This window comes from Chiloscyllium punctatum, chromosome 24 (assembly GCF_047496795.1).
Source record: "Chiloscyllium punctatum isolate Juve2018m chromosome 24, sChiPun1.3, whole genome shotgun sequence".
In the NCBI taxonomy this organism is placed as follows: domain Eukaryota; kingdom Metazoa; phylum Chordata; class Chondrichthyes; order Orectolobiformes; family Hemiscylliidae; genus Chiloscyllium; species Chiloscyllium punctatum.
In genome coordinates, this window is record NC_092762.1 from 75,890,196 (window position 1) to 75,911,696 (window position 21,501).

At 43.6% G+C, this 21,501-nt stretch overlaps 1 protein-coding gene across 2 annotated transcripts in view; it reads right to left on the minus strand.

Moving 5' to 3' along the window:
- LOC140494707 (TLE family member 5-like) overlaps window positions 1-21,501 on the minus strand; it is a 122,107-nt gene that overhangs the window by 68,610 nt on the left and 31,996 nt on the right. For both annotated transcript variants that reach the window (XM_072594219.1, XM_072594217.1), the window contains exons 3-4: window positions 9,122-9,185; window positions 6,936-6,980 (exon numbers count right to left, since the gene is read on the minus strand). In XM_072594219.1, the coding sequence (XP_072450320.1) occupies window positions 6,936-6,980; window positions 9,122-9,185 (109 nt within the window). The remainder of the gene's footprint in view (window positions 1-6,935; window positions 6,981-9,121; window positions 9,186-21,501) is intronic.

The following is a 21,501-nucleotide window of genomic DNA, read 5'->3' on the forward strand; positions in this document are numbered from 1 at the left end:
AATGCTCGGTCAAAAGGAATGTAAAACTGCTTAAGCTCCCAGCTTTGAAGGGCAAGAGGGACAAATGACTAACTGCACTACCTTCAACTTTCTATCCACGTCTTAGAAATCATTCAGGTCTGAGAGTACAAAACAGCACAATCAATGAGTGACAGAAAGCATTTGCTTTGACAGAACAATCGTGACCATCTTAATCATACAATATTTTCTATACCTGGTCCTTACTCAGTGTTACCTTCCTTTCGTCAACAAGAAATATTGTGTCAGGATCAGCTCTCTGCATTTGCTCATCTCAATAGGTGATGGAGGCCAAAGTATTATAAACCATTTATTAATACGTTGTTTCAATCCCCATAAACTTGGAAAGGTTTTAATGAGAAAAGAAATTTGAATTTTTGATGACTAATCAAGAAGGATCATATACCAGGATTAAGACTTAAAACTTTTACTGAAATAAACAAATTAAAAGCAACAGTACCTAAGCACTACTTTTGTAGGCAAATAGTTTAAAAGTGACCAGAGAACAATTTTTTTTTTAAAAGTGTTATAGTTAGGCTTTACACTTGCTCAAGTGGACCAGCTCCTCCCCTCCAGGAACCAGTCCTTAGTAATTCACAGGTCTAGAGTGCTCCTCTATTTTCCCTTCATTAGTTGAGCAACTTTTAATTGCCAAACAATCTTTCATGATTTGGGTTTTTCTGCAGATTACTTCTCCCAGACAAGGTTAGGTGCACTTTCCAGCCTTATTCAAATCCTCAAAAACTGGGTGGCACAGTGGCTAGCACTGCTGCATCTCAGCGCCAGGGAGGCAGGTTCAATTCCAGCCTTGGACGATTGTCTGTGTGGAGTTTGCACATTCTCCCAGTGTCTGTGTGGGTTTCCTCTGAGCACTGTGGCTTCCTCCCACAGTCCAAAGATGTGCACGTTAGGTGAATTGGCCATGTTAAATTGCCCATAGTGTTCAGGGATGTGTAGGTGAGGTGCTTTGGTCAGGGGTAAATAAAGGGTCAGAGAAATGGGTCTGGGTGGGTTACACTTTAGAGGGACAGCGTGGATTTGTTGGTTGAATGGCCTATTTCCACACTGTAGGGATTCATTGATTCTAACTTGGTCTTTTTGATCAGAGCTTGAACTCCCATACTTTTTCCACATGGTGAACAAGACTGGTAATGTCAATCTCTGCTCAAAGATTCACGCAGAGTTACCTATATACTGTACAAGGTTCAGGGATTTCTTCAGTAAAAAACTGCAACCCGATTCTACAATGGTGTACTATGACAATACCCATTCCGGAGTTCATCTTCCTGGCAGTGGGAATCTCATGGGCCTTGTATCCAGGCAGATAGGTTAATTAGTTGCTTATTATCTGGACAACCAATTCCACTTAATATCATAATCAAATTGACAGTTTAAAGTTGCAAAGTGTGCACTGATGCCTGCCAGACCACGCTTTAAGTGATCTCACCATTACCAGTATACCTATTGCCTACAGGTATGAATATCTTTTATCTGCTTCCCAATAAAGCAACCTTGGCTCCCCTTTAACAATAAAGCCAGCCAATCTTGGTGCTGGGCAGAATTCAGAACAAGTCACGTGACCCCTTCACTTCTCAAATGTACCCTAAATTAAATAATTCCATAACATAGCCTAACAATGCGGTTCTTCCCTCATGCAGGTTATTTCAACGGTTGCAAGAATGCTTATGCTATCTTTGTAAAAGAAACTAGATGTAGATATCATGGTATTAGAAGAATCTAACAGACATTTATTACAGCTAGCTATTATGTACATGATTTGCATTCACAGACACATAGTTTAATGTTAGTCCAAACATTTAAAAGATTACCAAGAGAGAAACATGCTTCCAGTAGTATGTCAAGACAGTTCAGGAGGCCATCACATCCTTTGGTCATATCATTGTCTTGGATGGTCCAAGGGCTGCTCTCTTATTAGAGAAGACAGGTGGTGGTTTAACTGGAGGGGCAGTAGACTTCACGCGAGGAGAGAGGTTGAGAAGGAAAGTCCTTCATGGTAGCATCAGCTGGTGAGGGATCTGAACCCTAGTGTTGACACCACTCTGCATCACAAACTGGCTTGTCAACTGAGCTAATGGACCCCCATGTCACTAAAACAAATATACTGACATACAGAGAGAGTGTGACATTATAACATCAAGACTTGGGAATATTAGGCTTCATAATTCTCACATACATTCATTCACAGCATCAGAGCCCCCCTCCCCATCCTACAACAAACACAGAAAACCAGAATCAATCCACATCACTGCACCGCCTCATCAGAAACACCACACAGGTGGGGAGCTGCAACTGGTAACTTGGAAAAGTGTTGTAAGCACCGACTATCAGGGAGAGCTGGAAATAAGACTAGAAAAAGAGCATGCACAGAAATGGTACTTCAGTCAAAATGTTAAACCGCAGTAATATTTCCGACTGCCAAGCTTGCCCTTCCTGCCTGCACAGCGAGTTCATTTCGAAACAGCTGAATTAAAACTGAAGATTTGGCTCACTTCAATTAACCTCCTGAAATTCATCCTGTCAGATGTCAGGTTTGATGCTCATCATGCCAGCTGGTTTCCGAAATTACAACCTCATTAATTTGTTTTCTTAAAAACCCTGCAGAGTAAAATGCAATTCAATCTCATCACACTACAAGAGATTTCAAATGAGGAGTTTTATCAACATGCAACATTCAGTCCCAACATCAAGCTGGTGCTAACCAGTAACCAAATACCCAAACGTCATTCCAAAGACTCCTTTTTCAATCAGCCAAAAACTTCTGTGATCTATCCTCACTATACAATTTGAGTCTAGAACAAGTTTAGATTCTCCTAGAGTTGTACAGTGAATTCATCTGCTGCCTCGCTGAGACACAATCCAGGAAGACTTTTTCCCTACTTTTGCTTAGGTTAGGTTAGGTTATGTTAATATTGCAAACACCCAAATTCCACTGACAAAAAGCTAATCTGTTTTTGTGCTGATTGAAGGATAAATATTGACTAAGACACCATGGGATAACTCCTCTGCTCTACTTTGAGGTGACATTCATTCAAAGAGGCTAATGTCTCATCTGAAGATGATACCAACAGCAGTGCAGTGCTCCAGTCCTGTTTTAGAGCGTCAGCTTTGATTTTTTTTAGGTGATCAAGCTCTGGAATGGAAATTGAACCTGTGTTCAGAATGGCAAAGAGGGATACTAACAGAGCCACAGTCATCAACACACATCTCTCAGCAGTGATTAACCAATATTAAAATTGATCAACATATTGGAGTGCCACAAGGATCAGTGGTGGGTCCACTCCTTTTTGTTATTTATAAAAATGATTTGGATATGAGCATAAGAGGTATAGTTAGTGAGTTGGCTGATGACACCAAAATTGGAGGTGTAGTGGACAGCGAAGAAGGGTACCTCAGATTATGAGGTATCTTGACCAAATGGGCTGAGAAGTGGCAGATGGAGTTTAATTCAGATAAATGCGAGGTGCTGCATTTTGGGAAAGCAAATCTTAGCAGGACTTATACACTTAATGGTCAGCTCCTAGGGAGTGTTGCTGAACAAAGAAACCTTGGAGTGCAGGTTCATAGCTCCTTGAAAGTGGAGTCGCAGGTGGATAGAATAGGGAAGGCGGCGTTTGGTATGCTTTCAGAGTATTGGTCAGAGTATTGAGTACAGGAGTTGGGAGGTCATGTTGTGGCTGTACAGGACATTGGTTAGGCCACTGTTGGAATATTACGTGCAACTCTGGTCTCCTTCCTATCAGAAGGATCTTGTGAAACTTGAAAGGGTTAAGAAAAGATTTACAAGGATGTTGCCAGGGTTGGAGGATTTGAGCTATAGGGAGAGAGTGACTAGGTTGGGGCTGTTTTCCCTGGAGCGTCGGAGGCTGAGGGATGACCTTAGAGGTTTATAAAATCATGAGGGATATGGATAGGATAAATAGACAAAAGTCTTTTCCCTGGGATGGGGGAGTCCAGAACTAGAGGGCATAGGTTTAGGTTGGGAGGAGAAAGATATAAAAGAGACCTAAGGGGCAACTTTTTCACACAGAAGGTGGTACGTGCATGGAATGAGTTGCCAGAGGAAGTGGTGGAGGCTGGTACAATTGCAACATTTAAGGAGGCATTTGGATGGGTATATGAGTAGGAAGGGTTTGGAGGGATATGGGCCGGGTGCTGGCAGGTGGGACTAGATTGGGTTGGGATATCTGGTCGGCATGGACAGGTTGGACCGAAGGGTCTGATTCCGTGTTGTACATCTCTATGACACTATGATGACTCAAAATTTGCTGTTGTTATCCAGTGCAGGTGCCAAGTACTCCTCGTCTAGAAGTCTAGTCTCGCTAATAGATCACACCAGGGAATGAGTTGGTAGAGAGCATCATGGACAAAGTGAGGACTGTAGCTGCTGGAGAGTCAGAGTTGAAACATGTGCCATTGGAAAAGTACAGCAGGTCAAGCAGCATCTGGAGAGCAGGAGAATCGACATTTCGGGCATAAGCCCTTCAGAGAGCATCGTGGTCTGGCTCAGTTATCAAAGGGACCAGATAACCACCTACTCGTGGGGTGGGCTGTTGCAGTGCTGTTACATTTTATCACTATTTTTGTGATGCGGTGCACATGGTCAACAGCACACTGAGAATTTAGGAGCAGAAATTAGTCCTGTTTGATAAACAGTGGACAAATTATACACCCTGCCTCCTTTCAATTCCATTCTAAATAGTATCTGTGCTACCCACTAAGAATACCCTCTCGCTCTATTAAAGAGAGAACACACTCAAACAGGCACAAAAGTCTTATATACTGACTATTCAAAGTGATGAACCATTGCATAGTTGAAAGTTTGAGAGTAAACTGTTCGCGATGTCGTCAATTGCCATTTTTAGTGTCAATACCACATCAATCTGGCTATGGTACAGCACTCATACCCATCATACCTCATTCCTTAGCAACTTCACATTAAAATTTCAACAGAAGAACAGCAAGCGTTGAAAATTTACAACAGCAAACAGAAAATCCTGGAATCAGCCAATATCCTTGGAAAGTGCAGAGTCACATTTTGAATTGGAATGAAGTTTTCCCCAAGACCAGAAAAAGTGTGAAAGACTTTTGGTCAAACTGGAGAGAACAAGGTGCTGGTGTAGGGGAGCAGAAGCAAAGAAATACATAATTTGTAGAATAATACAGCATAGGTGGTGACCATTCTACCCATTGTGAATGTACTGGCACTTTGAGCTTTGCAAATTTCCCTTTTAGAAGAATTATTGAAACTGTTTCCAGTCCAGGCATGCTGGAGAACAAATTGGCAAAATTTTTCTTTCCTCAGGTCATCTCCAGTTCTTTTGCCAGTTTGCTCAACTTTACGCCACTTCGATAAGTAGAGGAGGAGAGGTTTGGAGGGATATCGGCCTGGAGCAGGTAAGTGGGACTAGCTTAGTTTGGGAGAATGTTTGGCATAGACTAGGTGGACCAAAAGGTCTTCTCCTCTGAACCCTTGCCTCTCCTCGACTCCAGAGTTAAGTTTGGTATTGCTGACATCTATGTGGGTGGACAAAGTTAAAAATCACACAACACAAGGTTACAGTCCAGCAGGCTTATTTGGAAGTACTAGCTTTCAGAGCGCTGCTCCTTTAATCAGGTAGTGTTGGAACAAGATAAAACACAGAACTTAAAGCAAAAGATTAGAGTCATGCAACTGAAATGATACATTGAGCATTTCAGTTGCATGACACATTAATCTTTTGTTATAAATTCTATGTGTCATGATCCTGCTGCACAGCTACTTGATAAAGAAGCAGCGCTCAGAAAGCTGCTGCTTCTGAATAAACCTGTTGGACTGCAACCTGGTGTTGAGTGATTTTTAACATTGCTGATATCATTCTAGTAAAATTCTGCAGATACTCACATCTGAAATTAAAACAATCGAGTATGGTTAGAACTCAGAAGGTCAGGCATCATCTGTGGAGGGGAGGTGGTGGGAGTAGTAATGTCATTGAACTATTAATTCAGAACCCCAGGTTACCGTTCTGGGGACATTGGTTTGAATCCAGTCATGGCAAATGAAGCATTTTATAGTCAATAAAAATCTGAAATTTACTAAACAACCATGTGGCCATGATCAATTGTTGTTTAAAAAAACCTGATCCGTCCTTCAGGGAAGGGAATCTGTAAGTGACAATACTGCAGCCCAACGTACATAGATCAAAAACTTCAATCTGCAGGCAAGATGCACTATGTCGAGGCTACTGCAGAGCTCAAGCGGACATGTTACAAAAAAAACTTTTAATCGATATCCATGCAGCAACTACACACCATCATGAGAAAGCAGTTAATTAATCATAACACAAGTGTTGCTTGAACTTCTCACCCATTACAATGGATTTTCATACCACAAAAAATAGGAACTTGCAAGGAGTCAACAAGTTCTACCAGGAACCAGAGGATCTTTACCATTCCATTTCTAGATGCTACTCAGCAGGAAATGAGCCCCCCAAAAGATGTTAACATTTCATAATATAATGTCACATTTGATTTCCTGGAACATGAGTGGAAGGAGAGAGTAAATCATCAAACAATAGGCGCACAACTGAAGTCAACGACATTTACTTTTTAAATATTTAATAAAGGTTGAAAGCTCTGAAGCACTTTATAAAACGTAATAATAAATGAGACAGTGCCCATTATTAATTTATCATTCAAATTAATCTGTCAGCAGTTCCAATTAAAAAGAACATTTAATTATTCATTGGTGAATAATTGGAAATTACAAAGAGAAAAGTTCTATTTACAACCAGGCTCAATCATGAAATTTGTCACATTTATGGTAAGGACTAATTTCAGGGAGAATACATAGCCTCTGTAAACGGCTCAATGACAAGCAATGAAGAGTTTCTCAGGAAAAGACCAAGAAATCTACGTACCTGTTTATGCATTTCGATGTTCAAACCATAAGACATTTCATAATACTGGGGGGGAAAGAAAATCAAACCAAAATGTTAACATCTTGCACTCTTTTGAATGACCCTCTGGTGAGGTTATTACTCATACAACCATGTTATGATCACCAAGATATCCATTTCTGATCTCTAGTGGAACTGGTTTGTGCATCAAATGTAACGCATCAGATAAATACACAAGATATGTCAACCCTTTAAAGCCAAATTCCTGTCCTTGGAGACTGCCATAAAGCACACTGCCTAATGTGAGCTCAATGCCTCTTTTTCCCCTAGACAGAGATGGCTTCACCAGGTCTCCCAACAACATTATCTAGGATACTGCTCACAGTTCCTAGGCTATATGGACATTCACGCTTCTGTATTCTTTCATGGGAGGTGGTGCTCCTGACAAAGCCAGCATTTTGTGCCTACTCCTAAATGCTGAGTGGCTTGCGAGGTTTTTTCAAACATCAGTGAGTCAACCAATTTGTGGTGGGTCTGTAGTCACAAGGCGGCCAGTTTATTTTTGGGGGGGGGGGGGGAAGTGGTGGGAAATAACAGATTTTCTTCTTTAGAAAGATATTAGTAAATTAGATGGGCTTTTACAACATTCAATGATAGTTGCCATACTCATCGTAACTGAAAATAATATTACATTCCAGATTTAGGAATTTAAATTCAATTCCAACAGCTGCCATGTTGGTACTTGAACCCCCGTCTCCAGCACAATAGCCTAGGTCTCTGGGTAACTCGCCCAATGACTTCACATTTCGCCAGTGGCCTGCCTCATTTGGTTCAGATTTCAAATCTGCTTTCCACCACCATACGTATACACACAACATCTAAAAAAGGTGGCATCAGGCATAGAAACCTTAGTCAAATCCCCCTTTGAGCCTGGGTCAATAAACCAAGGCAGAGATCAGCAAATGTAATTTAGGCTAGGGACTGAAACAGGTTTATGTTCTTGATTAGAAATATCAGCAGAAAAATCAAGGATTAAGTACATAAAACAATCAAGTGTTTGGTGTCCCATGTGCCTCCATACTCAAGAGAAGTTGCAAAGAGAGGGGAGATAAGATTAGGGAGGAGTGAAAAATGAAGCATAGAGGGGAACACACAGTCAACTACACTTTTCACATCAAGTGCAATGTAAAAACAGAATAGGGTATCAAACATTCCTCATTCAATATTTAATCCAAGAGTTGCATTCCATGTTGGTAAGGAAATCCCACTGCTTAGTGCACAAACAAAAAAAAAGGTCTCATGCCCAGTCTTCCAACTGAAAAATAAGAGGTGGGGAGGGCAGGTCCACCTTTGGTGTTAATAAGATCAGGCACAATTATTTCAAGTTAAACAGGGAAGTTTCAGTAATGATTTGGGTAACATTGCAACTGTTGGAATTAAAACTGAGCTGGGAGAAACTCAACAGCTCTGGCAATATCCGTGGAAAGTGGGAGTGAGTTAGTCTGATCAGACTCTTCCCCAGAACTGGAGGTCCTTGGAATGGTGGGTTTTTATAATGTTGACAGAGGGGGAGGAGTGAACGTGAGTGAAACAGATTGACAGGTACTCAGGATAAAAGAAAGGGAGTGCTAATGAATCTTAAAAGTTTTCACACCTAATGATCTCTACTTTACCACCATTAGCACTCCCTTGACTTTTCCAACTTTTCCAACTCCTCCCCCCCCTGCACTTTATCAACTGGTATAAAACCCACCATTTTCCAAACTCTTCCAGTTCTGATGATGATTCACACTGAACTTGAAATGCTAACTTCATTAGATGCTGCCTGACCTGTTGAGTTTCTCTAGCTTTGTAAAAAAAAATCAAATTCGGATCTCCAGCATTTACAGAATTTTTCAGAAACTGCTCATGAGCATTGCCCAGAAACCCCATGTGTGGCTAAAATGGATAGGGAGCTCAAATGTTCCTAGCCTGTCAGTTCAAAAAGAATGCATAACACACTAACATTACATCACCATTTATAAGTTAGAGGTGGCAACACTGTACATATGACATGGTGGAGAAAGATTTATAGTTCCTTTACGATTAGTGAGACCCCCCCCCCCACCCCTGCAGGATATGTGCATCTGAACATTGGCACAATGCAGAATACAATGTGGGTGGACGACAACCCCTTTGTAAAGGTGTAATCAAAGAAAGATCCTTACCATGACATAATGGCGCTGCATTTCTGTCTTTTCACTGGCCAGTTTGTCACATTCCAACTTGAGGCTGTTGTTAAAAATACAAAAAGTAATTTTTAAATAACAAATTCGAAGAAAACATGGTTTTCATTCTGGTTTCATTCCAAATTCAAGCTCTGTTCTTTACACTTGTGGAAATGAAGTGAAAACATTATACTCAGTTGCATTTTCTTTGTATGACTACCCAATACATCCATTGAAGACAATAAAAATCCACTGCTCTCATGCTCTCTACATTAATGACCCAAATGAAGGAACGGAGGGCATTCTGGCGAAGTTTGCAGATGATTCCAAGATAGGCGGAGGGACAGGTAGCATTGAGGTGGGGAGTGCAGAAGGATTTGGACGGGTTAGGAAAGTGGGCAAAATAGTGGCAGATGGAGTACAATGTGAGAAAGTGTGAGGTAATGTACTTTGGTAAGAAGAATAGAGACCTGAACTATTTCCTAAATGGACAGAAAATTCAGAAGTCTGGGTGTTCTAGACCAGAATTCTCTCAAGATGAACTTGCAGGTTGAGTCAATAGTTAGGAAGGCAAATGTAATGATGGCATTTATTTTGAGAGCAATTGAATATAAAAGCAGAGATGTACTTCTGAGGCTGTATTAAAAATGTAAAATCGACATTTTGGGCAAAAGCCCTTCATCAGGAATAAAGGCAGAGTGCCTGAAGGGTGGAGAGATAAATGAGAGGAGGGTGGGGGTGGGGAGAAAGTAGCAAAGAGTACAATGGGTTGATGGGGTGGGATGAAGGTGATAGGTCAGGGAGGAGGGTAGAGGGGATAGGTGGAAAAGAAGATAGGCTGGTAGGACAAGTCATGGGGACAGTGCTGAGCTGGGGGGGGAGGGGAAAGGGGAAATTAGGAAACTGGTGAAATCCACATTGATGCCCTGGGGTTGAAGTGTTCCGAGGCGGAAGATGAGGCGTTCTTCCTCCAAGTGTCTGGTGGTGAGGGAGCGACGGTGAAGGAGGCCCAGGACCTCCATGTCCTTGGCAGAGTGGGAGGGGGAGTTGAAATGTTGGGCCACGGGGCGGTTTGGTTGATTGGTGCGGGTGTCCCAGAGATGTCCCCTAAAGCGCTCTGCGAGGAGGCGTCCAGTCTCCCCAATGTGGAGGAGACTGCATCGGATGCAACGGATACAATAAATGATATTGGTGGATGTGCAGGTAAAACTGATGGATGTAGAAGGGTCCTTTAGGGCCTTGGGAGCAGGAGGTGGTGGTGTGGGCGCAGGTTTTACAGTTCCTGCGGTGGCAGGGGAATGTGCCAGGATGGGTGGGTGGGTTGTAGGGGGTGATTGGACCTGACCAGGTAGTCACAGAGGGAACGGTGTTTGCGGAAGGCGGAAAAGAGGTGGGGAGGGAAATATATCCCTGGTAGTGGGGTCCGTTTGGAGTTGGCAGAAATGTCGTCGGACGGTTTGGTTGTGGAAGGTGAGCACTGTGGTGGTGGGGGGGGGGTGTGGTGGTTCTGACCTTGTTATGGTTGGAGGGGTGGGGTCTGAGGGCGGAGGAGCAGGATGTGGACGAGATGCATCGGAGAGCATCTTTAACCACATGGGAAGGGAAATTGCGGTCTCTAAAGAAGGAGGCCATCTGATGCGTTCTGTGGTGGAACTGGTCCTCCTGGAAGCAGATACGGCGGAGACGGAGGAATTAGGAATACGGGATGGCATTTTTGCAGGAGGTAGGGTGGGAAGAGGTGTAATCCAGGTAGCTGTGAGAGTCAGTGGGTTTGTCAAAAATGTTGGTGTCAAGTCAGTCGTCAATAATGGAGATGGAGGGGTCCATGAAGGGGAGGGAGGTGTCAGAGATGGTCCAGGTAAATTTAAAAGGTCAGGGTGGAATGTGTTGGTGAAGTTGATGAATTGCTCAACCTCCTCACGGGAGCACAATGTGGTGCCAATGCAGTCATCAATGTAGCGGAGGAAGAGGTGGGGAGTGGTGCCGGTGTAATTATGGAAGATCAACTGTTCTATGTAGCCAACAAAGAGACAGGCATAGCTGGGGCCCATACAGGTGCCCATGGCTACCCCTTTGGTCTGGAAGAAGTGGGAGGATTCAAAGGATAAATTGTTAAGGGTGAGGACCAATTCGGCCAAACGAGTGAGTGTCGGTGGAAGGGTACTGTTGGGGATGTGGGGAGAGGAAGAAACCAAGGACTTGGATGCCCTGGTCATGGCGGATGGAGGCGTAGAGGGATTGGATATCCATGGTGAAGATGAGGCATTGGGGGCTGGGGAAACGGAAGTCTTGGAGGAGGAGGAGGGCATGGGTGGTGTCTCGAACATATGTGGGAAGTTCCTGGACTAGCGAGGATAGGACACTGTCAAGGTAGGTAGAAAGGAGTTCAGTGGGGCAGGAGCATGCTGAGACAATGGGTCGGCCATGGTGGTCAGGCTTGTGGATCTTGGGAAGGAGGTAGAACTGGGCAGTGTGGGGTTCCCGGATTATGAGGTTGGAAGCTGTGGGTGGGAGATCTCCCGAGGTGATGAGGTTCTGTATGGTCTGGGAGATGGGGGGTTGGGGTCATGGTCGAGGGGGCGGTAGGAAGTGGTGTCCTCAAGTTGGCATCTGGCTTCAGTAGTGTAGAGGTCAGTGTGCCAGACTACCACTACGTCCCCTTTATCTGCTGGCTTGATGGTGAGGTCGGGACTGGAGCAGGAGTGGAGGGCTGCGCGTTGTGAGGGTGAGAGGTTGGAGTGGGGGAGGGAGGTAGACAGGTTGAGGCAGTTAATGTCCCGGTGGCAGTTGGAAACAAGGAGGTCGAGGGCGTAATAGGCCAGGCCGGGGTGTCCAGGTGGAGGCAGTGTGTTGGACGTGGGCGAAGGGGTCCTCGGAAGATGGGTGGGAGTCCATTTGTGAAAGTAAGCTCGGAGGCGGAGGAACAAGTGTTCGACGTCACTATCACCTTCATCCCACCTCCATTCCCCCAATGTACTCTTTGCTACCTTCCCCCACCCTCCTCTCTGACCTATCACCTTCATCCCCACCCCCACTCCCCTATTGTACTCTATGCTACTTTCTCCCCCACCCTCCTCTCATTTATCTCTCCACCCTTCAGGCTCTCTGCCTGTATTCCTGATGAAGGGCTTTTGCCCGAAACTGCGATTTTATTGCTCCTTGGATGCTGCCTGAACTGCTGTGCTTTTCCAGCAGCACTAATCCAGAGTCTGGTTTCCAGCATCTGCAGTCATTGTTTTTACCCGTATTAAAAATGTTCAAACACTTGGCTTCCACAGAGTTTGAAACAGCGCAGTCCAAAACTCATGATCTTCAGTCAAAATAAATTTTACCCCATCTGGTGTCTTTAATCGAAAACCTTTGGTTTTTGAAAAAAAAAAGGACCTCAGTTCTCGATTCTCCCACAACAGGAAAATCTTTGCCTCATGTAGACCGTCAAGATGTCACAGGTTCTTATAGGTTTCAATCAAACCTACAGGGCTGCAGTGTGTAGCACGGCTGCCTCTCAGCGCCAGGGACTCTGGTTCAATTCCAGCCTCAGGCAACTGAGTGGAGTTTGCACAAACTCCCAGTGTCTGCACAAATTTCTTTTGGGTGCTCTGGGTTCCTTCCACAATCCAAAGATGTGCAGGTTAGGTTCACTGGCCATGCAAAGTTGTCTATACAGTCGAAGGATGTGCAGGCTGGAAGCATTAGCCACAGAATTTGTGGGTTCCAGGGATCTTGTGGGGGGAGGGGGGGTGCATGGTGGTATTGGTTTGTGGGTGGAATGCTCTTCTGAGGATCAGTGGGGACTCCATGGGCCAAACGGCTTGCTTCCACATTGTAGGGATTCTAGGTCACACCCAACTCCTCTGAACTCCAGTAGATACAAACTGAACCTGTCTAACTTCATCTCATTAGACAACTTGCCCACTTCATCTATTAGTCTAGTAAATCACCATTGAATTACTTCCAAGGCATTTGCGCTCTTTCTTCAATAAGGAGACCAGTATTGCTCACTGTGCCAGCGGTGGTCATACCAGTACCCTGAAGAAACATTACTGAAGCATAACTACCATATATTTACATTCAATTCCTTTCTCACTAAGTGTGAATATGCTGTCACCTTTCCTAGTTACTTCCTGTGCTAGGTGTTAACCTTTTGCAATTCATGTAATGGGACAGCCAGATTCTTCTGCATTTCAGAGCGCTGCAACGTCTCACTATTTCCAATTTTGGGATTGATTGAGTAACTTGTGGAGCGGCACAGTGTTTAGCATTTCTGCCTCTCAGCGTCACGGGCCCAGGTTCGATTCCAGCCTCGGGCGGTCACTTGTGTGGAGTTCGCACATTCTCCCCATGTCTGCGTGGGTTTCGGGCGCTCTGGTTTCCTCCCACAATCCAAAGATGTGCAGGTTAGGTGAATTGGCCATGCTAAATTGCCCATAATGTGCAGGAATGTGTAGGTTAGGTGCATTAGTCAGGGATAAATATAGGAGGGTAGGGGAATGGGTCTGGGTGGGTTACTCGTCGGAGGGTTTGTATGGATTTGTTGGGCCGAAGGACCTGTTTCCACACTGCAGGAATTTTACAGAAATTGAATACCTAAAGGATATTGTCTGTTTATTTTGGTTGGTCCAAGATTTAGGGAGTCATCTGTTATACAACATTTGGAACAAGTCACAAAAAAAGATACTGTTCAGTTAATACTGTTTTTAGTAATTTGTTACAATGAATATTTTAAAAAGTGTAATCTTGATGTATCATTTTTTTCAGCTATTAAGTGTAAGGTGTTTTTCTTTAAATGATAACAGTTACCAGCCTCCAAGTGGATCAATGTGATAATGTGTGCAAGTAGACTGCTGCCAGCAAGGCTAGTTAACAGTCTATACCCTTTCACCAAAAGGTCACATCTGTTAACTCAATATCTTGCTGTTGGGTACTGACCTTGACTTGTTCTCGAAGCCCCCACAGCCTCCTGAAGCCAGGAATCTGGGAGTGACTGTTTACTCCCCCAGCTACAGGCCTCAGCCACTTACTTCACGTTTACACCCAGTGACACCACTCCAGGACTGCACACAGCAAAAACACTGCTTTAGTTTAATGTTCATCATTCTCCCCAAACTTGGAGTCAGACTGTTCATGGTAAGTACTGGGACAGGAAAAAAATGTGATAGGGAAAAGGGGAAAAAAAACCTGGAAATTTTCTTGTCCCTCTGGTGGAAGGAAAGCAGCCCTAGGATTGTCTGGATTTCCAACTCCAGGTCATTGCCACTAACAAAGGCTATTGACATACTCAGTCAAACAGCACAACCTCTGACTTAGCATAATGCAAGGCTGTGTTACTGTTCAAGCAACACCTTGATGAAGCGAGAGAACCTAGAAACTGAAGAGCAGGAACCTTCAATTTGTGGAGCATCTTATCCTCAAAGCATCCCAAACTGAGCAGCACGCCATTACTTTTGAAATAAGTAGCCAGATTACTCCAGTTCAAAAAAAAATCTTGTGGGACTTTCCAGATCTGCTTGGACTTCCTGTCAAAGATAGCACCACTGACTGGCACGGCAGAACTGGGAGAAGTGTTAACCTAAATAATGTGTTTAAAATCCTGGAGTGGAGCTCAAAGCAACTGACTCAGAGGTTAACTACAGGAGTCAAACTGAAACTCAACATTTCCAACACACAGGTAGTTATTGAGTAAACCACAGAGACGTACAACATTTAATTATTTTCCACGAAACAAGCCAAAAGGATTCTCACTCCAGTCAACAGTATTTGCTAGAGCTTCATACAAAACACAGATGACCAAAATCAGATTTTTTTCCCAGGGCACACCAGCCACAAGGCTTTAAACGTACCCTACACTAATATGCAGCATTCAAATTGCAAACACTACACATTTTTAAAGCTTCTGCAGAATTGAATCAGCACTATCGCTCATTCATTTCAAGTAGAGAGTGGACTTTGTGATACCAAAACAAAATTTGGCAAAGAGAAAATGTTGTGAATACTCAACAGGTTAGGTAACAGCCAGAAAGAGAGAGAGAGAGAGAGAGGGAGAGGGGGGGGGGGGGGGCGGAAGAGAAGAGAGAGAGACCCCTGCATCCCCACCAGCTCCTCTGTATTATAGCCAGCTTCATATTGGGTGTTCAAACCTCCACACCTCGAAAATGCATCTTTTAATCAGGAGACCAAAACTGTGCACAGAGTCTTACCCAGACTTCATTCAATTGCAACAGCCTCCAACCTGCTGATCCAGATGCGAGAGTTCTTAAACCAGAACAGCAAAGGAGATTGATCAACAGAAGTTATTCCCTGGAACACAAAAACGGACACACCTCATGTGCCAAACATGATGTCTCAATTAGTGACAGCATGTCTTTCATTCATAGCCAATCCCTTGGAGATGAGGCACGATGGAACTGACAGCTTGAACACTTCTAGCTCCCTCCAGGAAATCAGGATTTATAAAGCAAAGACAGTTTGGAAAAGTTTTAAAAAATGTTATTAGAAAGAAATATTCTCATCACTTTGAGCAACAGGGCTTTTTTTTGGCTCTCTAACACAATCTTAGATCTTTTGCCATTTAGGACTTTAGATTAGATTAGATTACTTACAGTGTGGAAACAGGCCCTTCGGCCCAACAAGTCCACACCGCCCCACCGAAGCGTAACCCACCCATACCCCTACATCTACATCTACCCCTTACCTAACACTACGGGCAATTTAGCATGGCCAATTCACCTGGCTGGCACATCTTTGGACTGTGGGAGGAAACCGGAGCAGCCGGAGGAAACCCACGCAGGCACAGGGAGAACGTGCAAACTCCACACAGTCAGTCGCCTGAGGCGGGAATTGAACCCTGGTCTCCGGCGCTGTGAGGCAGCAGTGCTAACCACTGTGCCACCGTGCCGCCCACCACTTGTGCCACTTGTGCCTAAAGGGTCAGAGGTGGGCCATCTCTTGTTCATGACTGAGAGATTGTAACTATTTGTTGAAATAATATGGAATCAGACTAAGAGAGCGAGCGAGAGAGCAAGACAGACATCGTGGGTTAGCTGGGCTGAATGGTTTGTGTGTGCTGGAAACATCTGTGGAACTATATAACACACACTAGTCACCAAATGAAAACAAAGAAGTGGAGCAAACTGATGGGAAAAGGCTAGTCAGCAATCAGCATACAAATTCCCATGTGACACAATTCATTTTTAAAACCTAATTATTAAAACACACACGCAGAAATGTTTGACTACAGCCCTTGCGTTAATAAATTCTTGCAGAGGTCAGAAGCAGCAATGATCTTCCTGACAGGTATACAAACAGGCCAGCAGTAATGACAGATTCCAGATAATCTCCGCAGAATGCTCATACATACAGATAACTCAGCATGGGAGATATTGTTAACATTATAAGCTCTGCATTCAGAATGCCTGCAAAAACAAGGGCCACATCTTCACTGCAGAACTAAAGAGCAAAGCGATGCCATTGTCTAAATGCCAGGTTAGATCTACTGCGATTTCAGGCTCTAGCCTCCCACCAGCTGAACACAGTAATCCTCCCCAAGATAGATTACACAATGCTACAGTCAATCAGGACTCAAATCCAAACCACAATCAATTTCTCCTAGCTTGGCTGACTCTTGTTTTTAAGGGGATATTCTGGTGCTCAAGTAGCTCCACTTCCCAGACAGGCACATACCAGAACAATCTGTCAGAGAACTGCCGAGCCGATACATCCCCATGGTGCTATTAAATAAAAATGGTCTGATGCCATTGTTAAACCAAGCAAATTGATGCAATGACTTTGCTCAGCATAGATACAGCGCAGTACGCAAAGGAATTAGTTGAGCGTTCACAATATATTTCTTTGATTGAGGGTATTTTAACTTGGCATGTCATTTGAAGGACATACACACTACTACTGTTCTCTTTAGTCCCTTGTCCTGTATCCTGATTTTGGGTGGAAAATGGTTACCATTTAAAAAGGGGGGCATATGATCACCAACTTGCACACACAAATGCACATATACTTCCAATTAAACCATCAACTTCACCTCATTGATATTAAGTCCTGCAACATTACAATTGAAGTGAGACGCTAGCCAACCAGTGCATTAGTCTTGACCTTGAAACAGCCATGTGTAATAGGTTACCAACTGTGCACAGTTAACGACTGCAGGAGTGGAGTATTTCAATGATTGTTATATTTGCCATTAAGAGGCAGTGTCTATACTCCGTCATATGCACGCTGTCCACAATAATTCACTGACACTCAGGCACCTCTGAGAATCAAGTTTCTAACAAATTCCCAACCCGACAAGTTCAAAATTAAAATGCCGAAAGCAGGAGCATCGATTTTCATCAAATACTTTAGCAAATGGATTGTATCAGCACTTCCGATGACCTTATCGGACCCTATTTCCCTTTGGGTATTAAATCTGAGGAAATGCAGACCTGCTTACTACACTGCAGGGTAGTTGAACCTGTCATGGGGGGGGGTAGATAATCAGAGGCTAAAAGTGGATATATTCTGTTTGCTTCCAGTTCAGGCAACTTCTTGCAGTCGATTGCAACTGTAATTATGTTGCAGTGGAGGCATCTGTCAAACTGATGCTCAAGATGGTGGCGTTTGGTTTATTAAATGCACAGTAACATGTCACTGCCGTAATAATCATCTCTGCACCAGCTTGCTTTGTTTAAAAACATTTGTATGTTTAACTAGAGCCTTGAACATACAGAAACATCCCGAGGCCCTTTTAAAGTGCACTTTCAACCAAATTTTGACACTGGGCCAAACAGGGAAATATTACAGCTAAAGGCCAAATGCTTGATCAAAGAGGTGGGTTTTAAAAGCAGCTTCTGAAAGGAGAGGGATGCGGAGGAGAGCAACGCAGAGCACAGGAGAGACAGGGGAGTTTAGGAAGGAATTCCAGAGCCTAGCATCTGAACAGCTGAGACAGTGACTGCCACTGAAGTGATGGAAGGTGGCAGTAGCTAAGAGGCCAAAATTGGGGTGGGGGGAGGACAGCGAGAGCGCGAATCTGGAAGAGGTGTAGGTGATCCCAGAGATAATGCACAGTTGAGGAACAAATTTGGAAGTAATAATTGAGAATTTTAAAAATCAAGATCCTCTCAACCAAGCACCAGAAGGTTGGCAAGCAGAAGCGTGATGGGTTAATGAAGTTTGGAACAAGACAGAAAACAAGTGGAGTTTTATATGACAACTATACAGAGCTTCAGAATCCAATTTTACTCATATTCACAAATCTGAACACAAATCACTGAACCATGTTCTGTACTTGGACTTTCAATTACTAGTTCCGAGAGACCATGTAATGCACATTGAGATGAAACAATAAAAAGGAACACAAGGGGTATTCTCAGTTTAGGCGCTCTGAACATTGCTGGCAATTAGAAGTGTGATGTGGAGAGCTGATACTCCTTAAATGTGAGCCCACATGACCTGTTACCTCCCAGGAATGCAGAATCAGTTCTTGAATTTTAACATGCTCCTGGTAAAATGACATGAGAATACCTACTTTTAGAACTGAGCACTAAAACGATATTGACAATCCAACCTAAGTGCATCATTCCCATTCTGCTATCAGAAGTGCCATCTCTCAGACATGACATTTAACCAAGACCTGGTTACACTCTCAGATGATTGCAAAACAGACTCTGGTGCTATTTGGAAGAGAATGGAATTTCTTGGTGTCTGAGCTCACATTTGTTTCTCAATAAACATTAAACCTGGCCCTCAGTTTTTTGCCATCTATGGGGTCTTACTGTGCAGCCATTAGCATTAAAATCGTGGCACACTTTTTAAAAAAAAACTTTATTTGTGGTACCAGTGCTCCAAGATAGACTGAGGTTATGCAAGGCATTTTATAAATGCAAGTTTTTTCTTTCTCACACAGAAGCTAAATTGAGTAGATATGAAGTGTCCAAGACCAAACTCTGGTTTACAAAAATCTATTCAACGTATAGCTGAAGTGATGACCACATTTCTAATCATTTCACACGGTTATCCAGTAACCTCATGTAACAATCCAGTTCGGTGGGTCTTTCAGTGATTTGATCGGCTAGTTTCATGCAACTTGCAAACTAAGCCCTCCATTATGATCTGAGGATTGCACAAAAAATGATGTGTTATTATTTGGATGACCTGGGAGCCTGTTGAATTTGAATGATCCGAGCGCTGCACGAGACCTTCATTTGTTATAGATGGTTTAAACCACAATTTCACACTTTTTGTCAAGTGTCAAAATTACACAAAAGTATTGGGGCTGGAGGCTGGAGGGGGGTGGGGGGGGGGGGGGGAGAGATGGTGAAGGGGTTAAGACCTCATTTTTTAAAATTGCGTTTCGTCATTACACAGTACAAAACCAGTCTCCCCAGCAAATCCATGCTGGTATAAAAGGGACTAGACTTGGCTCAATAAAACATGGACCTGGCTTTAAATAAAAAGTTTAATTGACTGAAGCATAATCTTTCCCTTTCTTAGGGTCACAGAGTTGTACAGCCCAGAAACAGACCCTTGAATCCAACTCGTCCATGCCGACTACATATCTTACATAAATCTAGTCCCATTTGCCAGAACTTGGCCTATATCCCTCTCAACCCTTCCCATTCATGCACCCATCCACATGCCTTTTAAAATGTTGTAATTGCACCAGCCTCCACCACTTTCTCTGGCAGCTCATTCCATATATGCACCATCTGCTGCTTGAAAAAGATGCCCCTCAGGTCCCTTTTAAATCTTTCCCCTCACCTAAACCCACGCCTTTTAGTTTTGGACTCCCAAACCTCAGGGAAAAGACCTTGTCTACTTATCCTTTCCATGCCTCTCCTAATTTAATAAACCTCTAAGGTCACTTCTCTTGCTGAATATTTGAATCATCGACAGTCACAGGTGAGGTGCCGGAAGACTGGAGGTTGGCTAACATTGTGCCACTGTTTAAGAGGGGTGGTAAAGACAAGCCAGGGAACTATAGACTGGTGAGCCTGACCTCGGTGGTGGGCATGTTGGAGGGAATCCTGAGGGACAGGGTGTATATGTATTTGGAAAGGCAAGGACTGAATAAGAATAGTCAAAATGGCTTTGTGTGTGGGAAATCATGTCTCTCAAACTTGATTGAGTTTTTTGAGGAAGTAACAAAGAGGATTAATGAGGGCAGAGCAGTAGATATGATCTATATGGACTTCAGTAAGGCTATTGACAAGGTTCCCCATGGGAGACTGGTTAGCAAGGTTAGATCTCATGGAATAAAGGGAGAATATTTGGATACAGAACTGACTCAAATGTAGAAGACAGAGGATGGTGGTGGAGGGTTGTTTTTTCAGACTGGAGGCCTGTAACCAGTGGAGTGCCACAAGGATCGGTGCTGGGTTCACTACTTTTTGTCAGTTACATAAGTGATTTGGATGTGAGCATAAGAGGTACAGTCAGTAAGTTTGCATATGACATCAAAATTGGAGGTGCAGTGGACAGCGAAAAAAGGTTACCTCAGATTACAACAGGATCTGGACCAGATGGGCCAATGGGCTGAGAAGAAGCAGACGGAGTTTAATTTAGATAAATGTGACGTGCTGCATTTTGGGAAAGCAAATCTTAGCAGGAATTATTCACTTAATGGCAAGGTCCTAGGGAGGGTTGCTGAACAAAGAGACCTTGGAATGCGGGTTCATAGCTCCTTGAAAGTGGAGTCGCAGGTAGATAGGATAGTGAAGAAGGCGTTTGATATGCTTTCCTTTCTTGGTCAGAATTTGGAGTACAGGAGTTGGGAAGGCATATTGTGGCTGTACAGGACATTAGTTAGGCCACTGTTGGAATATTGAATGCAATTGTGGTCTCCTTCCTATTGGAAAGATGTTGTGAAACTTGAAAGGGTTCAGAAAAGATTTACAAAGATGTTGCCAGGGTTGGAGGATCTGAGCTACAGGAGAGGCTGAACAGGCTGGGGCTATTCTCTCTGGAGTGTCGAAGGCGGAGGGATGACCTTATAGCGGTTTACAAAATTATGAGGGGCATGGATAGAATAAATAGACAAAGTCTTTTCCCTGGAGGTTTAGGGTGAGAGGGGAAAGATATAAAAAAAGAGACCTAAGAAGCAACCTTTTCACACAGAGGGTGGTACGTGTATGGAACATTGAAAAGGCATTTGGATAGGTATATGAATAGGAAGGGTTTAGAGGGATATGGGCCGGGTGCTGGTAAGTGGGACTAGATTGGGTTGGGATATCTGGTCGGCATGGGATATCTGGTTGGACTGAAGGGTCTGCTGCCATGCTGTACATCTGACTCAATGATTCTCAGCCTCAGCTACAGGGAAATTAGCCCCAGTCTATTCAGCCTCTCCCCATAGTTCAAACCTTCCAAATCCTGGCAACATCCTTGTA